We start from the raw sequence: 3,857 nt of genomic DNA, 5'->3' as shown, positions 1-3,857 counted from the left end.
AACTCTTTGAGTCGGTTACGAAACTAAGTTCAAGTTGAAACTTACTAGCAATTAAAGTTTTTTTTATCTCACCCAAAAACAATATATTTGAATGCAATTGAATATCCAACTCTACTCAAGCGGTTGCCAAACTACACCGTTCATTATGTTTTTTGCATTAGCATAGTCACTGTTCACTGTAGCTAACAGTTCTCCACAACTCCTATAAATATCTGCACACAACGCAACATAACCTTACATTCTCAACCCTCTCCCTCGTTCTCCGCTTCTCTTACTTCTCTCAATATATGCATAATCCACTCAGCCACATGAGCACCCTCTTTCTCTTTATCCTTTTCACTTCACTCAGCGTAAGCACATTTTCTTCTTCTTTTCTTTACTCTCATTGTTTCAATGCTAATTCTTGATCATATTGTCATGCATGTATAACATTCTCATCACCGTTTATTTATTATAAGATTTTATTATTATCCTGCAGGTTGCTTTCGCCAGCGAAGCAGGAGATAAAAACCCGTTCACACCAAAGGCTTTCGCGATTCGCTATTGGGACAAACAGGTCCTCAACAAATTGCCAAAGCCATCGTTCCTTCTCTCCAAGGCGTCGCCACTAAGCGCTGTGGACTCGGCGACTTTCGCCAAACTCGCAGCCAACAACACCCTCTCCACGCGGCTGCCGGAATTCTGCTCCGCCGCGCACCTCCTCTGCTTCCCGGACGTGAGATCCAGCTTGCAGAAACACACAAAGGATGCCAACTTCGCAGTGTACAACGACGCCCAGAACTTCACCAACTACGGAACGAGGCGACCCGGCGGAGTCGACTCGTTCAAGAACTACTCCAACGATTTTAGTAACTCAGTGAACGATTTCAGGCGATACAGCCGCAACTCCGCCGGCCACAACGACAGTTTCACAAGCTACGCCATCGATAACAACGTGGTGGACCAGAGTTTCAACACCTACGGCACCAACACCGCCGGCGGCTCCGGCGAGTTCAAACAATACACGAACCAAGGAAATGTCCCTGACCTCCGATTCTCCACCTACTCCGAAGGAACCCTAGGGAGGAAGCAATCGTTCTCAAGCTACAGCGAGGACGGTAACGCAGGGGAACAGAGTTTCACAAGCTACACAAAGAAAGGCAATGATGCTGCGAACGATTTCACAAGCTACGGGACAGACTCCAACGTTGTTCAGTCTGGTTTCACGAACTATGCCGAGAAAGGGACTTATCTTAATGACACGTTCACCAATTACGGCGTTAACATGAACAACCCAACCGTTAACTTCAAGAACTACGCAGAAGGAGGCTATGAAGCCAAAGAGAGCTTCGCTAACTATAGGGACCAGGCCAATGTTGGTGCTGACTCATTCCAATCCTATGCTAAGGAGTCGTTTGGGTCAAATGTCAATTTCAAAAACTATGGGAAATCGTCCAATGAAGGAACCGACACCTTCAAAGGTTACGCCAAAGGAGCAAGCGCGAATCAAAAGGTTGGGTTTAAAGGTTACGGCGTTAATAACACCTTCAAGGAATACTCCAAACATGGTGTCTCGTTCGCCAGCTACAATAACTCCGTCTCCTCCTCATCCAGTGGCAGTTTGGTAAAAAAGTGGGTTGAACCGGGCAAGTTCTTTCGAGAGAGGATGCTTAAGCAAGGCACTATCATGCCCATGCCTGATATAACAGATAAATTGCCCAAAAGGTCGTTTTTGCCCCGATCCATTTTGTCAAAATTGCCCTTCTCGTCTTCGAAAATCGCGGAGTTGAAGAGCGTGTTCAAGGTCTCGGACAACTCCTCTTTGGACAAAATGATAATGGATTCGTTGGGTGAGTGCGAGAGGGCACCGAGCCGAGGCGAAAACAAGCGTTGTGTGGGTTCGGTGGAGGACATGATTGACTTTGCAACCTCTGTTCTGGGTCGCAATGTTGCGGTTCGAAGCACCGAGAGTGTAAATGGGTCGAAGAAGAATGTGATGGTGGGTCGGGTTGAGGGGATAAACGGTGGGAAGGTCACACAATCTGTATCGTGCCACCAGAGCTTGTTCCCTTATTTGTTATACTACTGCCACTCGGTTCCCAAAGTTCGGGTCTACGAAGCGGATCTTTTGGACCCGGAATCAAAGGCAAAGATTAACCACGGTGTTGCCATTTGTCACTTGGACACAAGTGCTTGGAGCCCCACCCATGGTGCATTCTTGGCTCTTGGATCGGGTCCGGGTCGGATTGAAGTGTGCCACTGGATCTTTGAGAATGACATGACCTGGAACATTGTTGATTAAGAGGAAAGCTGCGGGTCTGTTCGCTTCTCACTAATAAATGGTTTTTTAATTTCAAGTAATGTAACGGTTTTTTAATAAAAATAAATGGTTTTATTTAGATATGTATGTGCTTGTCTTCTGTGAGTGTGTATATTACATTGTGTTACCTCATGAATGGAAGCGGTGTCTATTAATTTATTAATACCATTATTGTGTTACCACCGTGTCAATTAGGATAAAGTGAAAATTGCTGTGGATGTTGACTTTTGAAAGAGGGTGAGAAAGTCTTACATTGATTTGTTTAAACAATTAACGTAAGGTTTATAAGGTTTTGGATATTCCCACATTTTGAGTTACTTTTTCGGATGTGACCTCAAGGTTCGTAACAACAGGTGTTCTCGTTGAGAGTTGAGGTCACGGAAAAGGGCTATCTATATAGGCTAGATTAAGGTGTCATACGAATGAAAGCCGCAGTAGACATCAGCTGTTAAAGAGGGTGACAATGTTACAAGTCCCACATATGTTCTCTATATAACTAATGTGGAGTTTATAAAGCCTTGGGCCCTCTCACATTTTGAGCTAGCTTTTGGGATGATAATCTCGAGGTTCGTAACAATTGGTGCTTTCATTTAAAGTTAAGGCCATAGAAAGGGCTATCTATAGGCTTGATTAAGGTGGCATACCTCCCAAAAGAAAAAGGGTTACCATCTGGTAACTGTCGATAGCCTGACTTGCAGTCAGAGGCGGATCTAGCTTCATGAGAAGGGGGCAAATGCCCACCTTTGAAATATGATAAAAAAATACTACTCTTAAAATTTAAGTTTTCCCAATTTAATTTTGAGGTAGAATATTGTAACCCTAGTTGGTTGTTATGATATCTTACCCTTTAATTTTCCTCCTTCTATTTTATTTTTCCGTGAGTTTTTTTTCTCCTCCACCTTCATTTTCCAAACTCTATCCCAGACCCATCGTTTGTATCTACATATTGATTCATCTCCTCTCAAACCTCAATCTCCGTTATTGGAAGTTGTACCATTTGCTTCTTCGTCCATCATCAGTCCAGTTGAGTCGTAATCCGTCCAGATCTAGATCTAAACCAGACCCAGCCAGCCGACAGCTGCTCGCAAGTCGCGTTTCAGACCACACCCAAGTCTATATGTACTACAACTTATTGAGTGCCCACCCTTCATTAATTTTCTGGAACTGCCATTCCTTGCAGGAACATGTTACAACCTCTGCTGTGTTATAAGAGAATAAAATTAATCCAGCAAAGCAGTCTACTAAGGAAATAGAGATTTGGAAGCCAGTGGTATATGCAGAGTTGCGTTCTTACTAGGGATGTGCATGAGTCAGGTCAGGTTGAGTTTTATGCTGACCCGACCCAACTTGTTTTTTTTATAGGGTCAGGTATTTTGACTCGACCCGATTTAATTTTATCCAAGTCAAGTCTGATCTAGTTTGAATTTTTTGAACTAGTTCAGAACCGGGTCGGATCTGATCTGATTTGGTTTCTGAAGTAGGTCTGAGTTAGTTTCAAAATCGGGTCAAATCCGACCTGACTTATTTTTTTCTTGGTTTCAAAACATATTTTTGATTT

At 43.5% G+C, this 3,857-nt stretch overlaps 1 protein-coding gene across 1 annotated transcript; it reads left to right on the top strand.

The window, feature by feature from the left end:
* Positions 1-287: 287 nt before the first annotated feature.
* On the top strand, positions 288-2,332 carry LOC133314820 (polygalacturonase 1 beta-like protein 3). Its single transcript, XM_061516349.1, has 2 exons — positions 288-350; positions 479-2,332. Exons 1-2 carry the CDS (start codon positions 288-290, stop codon positions 2,279-2,281), a joined length of 1,866 nt encoding a protein of 621 aa, XP_061372333.1. The 3' UTR covers positions 2,282-2,332.
* The last annotated feature ends 1,525 nt before the right edge of the window (positions 2,333-3,857 follow it).

This window comes from Gastrolobium bilobum, unplaced genomic scaffold, assembly GCF_033153095.1.
Source record: "Gastrolobium bilobum isolate Gb01-03AN ecotype WA unplaced genomic scaffold, APGP_CSIRO_Gbil_v1 utg11595, whole genome shotgun sequence".
NCBI classification, from domain to species: domain Eukaryota; kingdom Viridiplantae; phylum Streptophyta; class Magnoliopsida; order Fabales; family Fabaceae; genus Gastrolobium; species Gastrolobium bilobum.
This window is presented reverse-complemented; position numbering and strand designations above follow the sequence as displayed.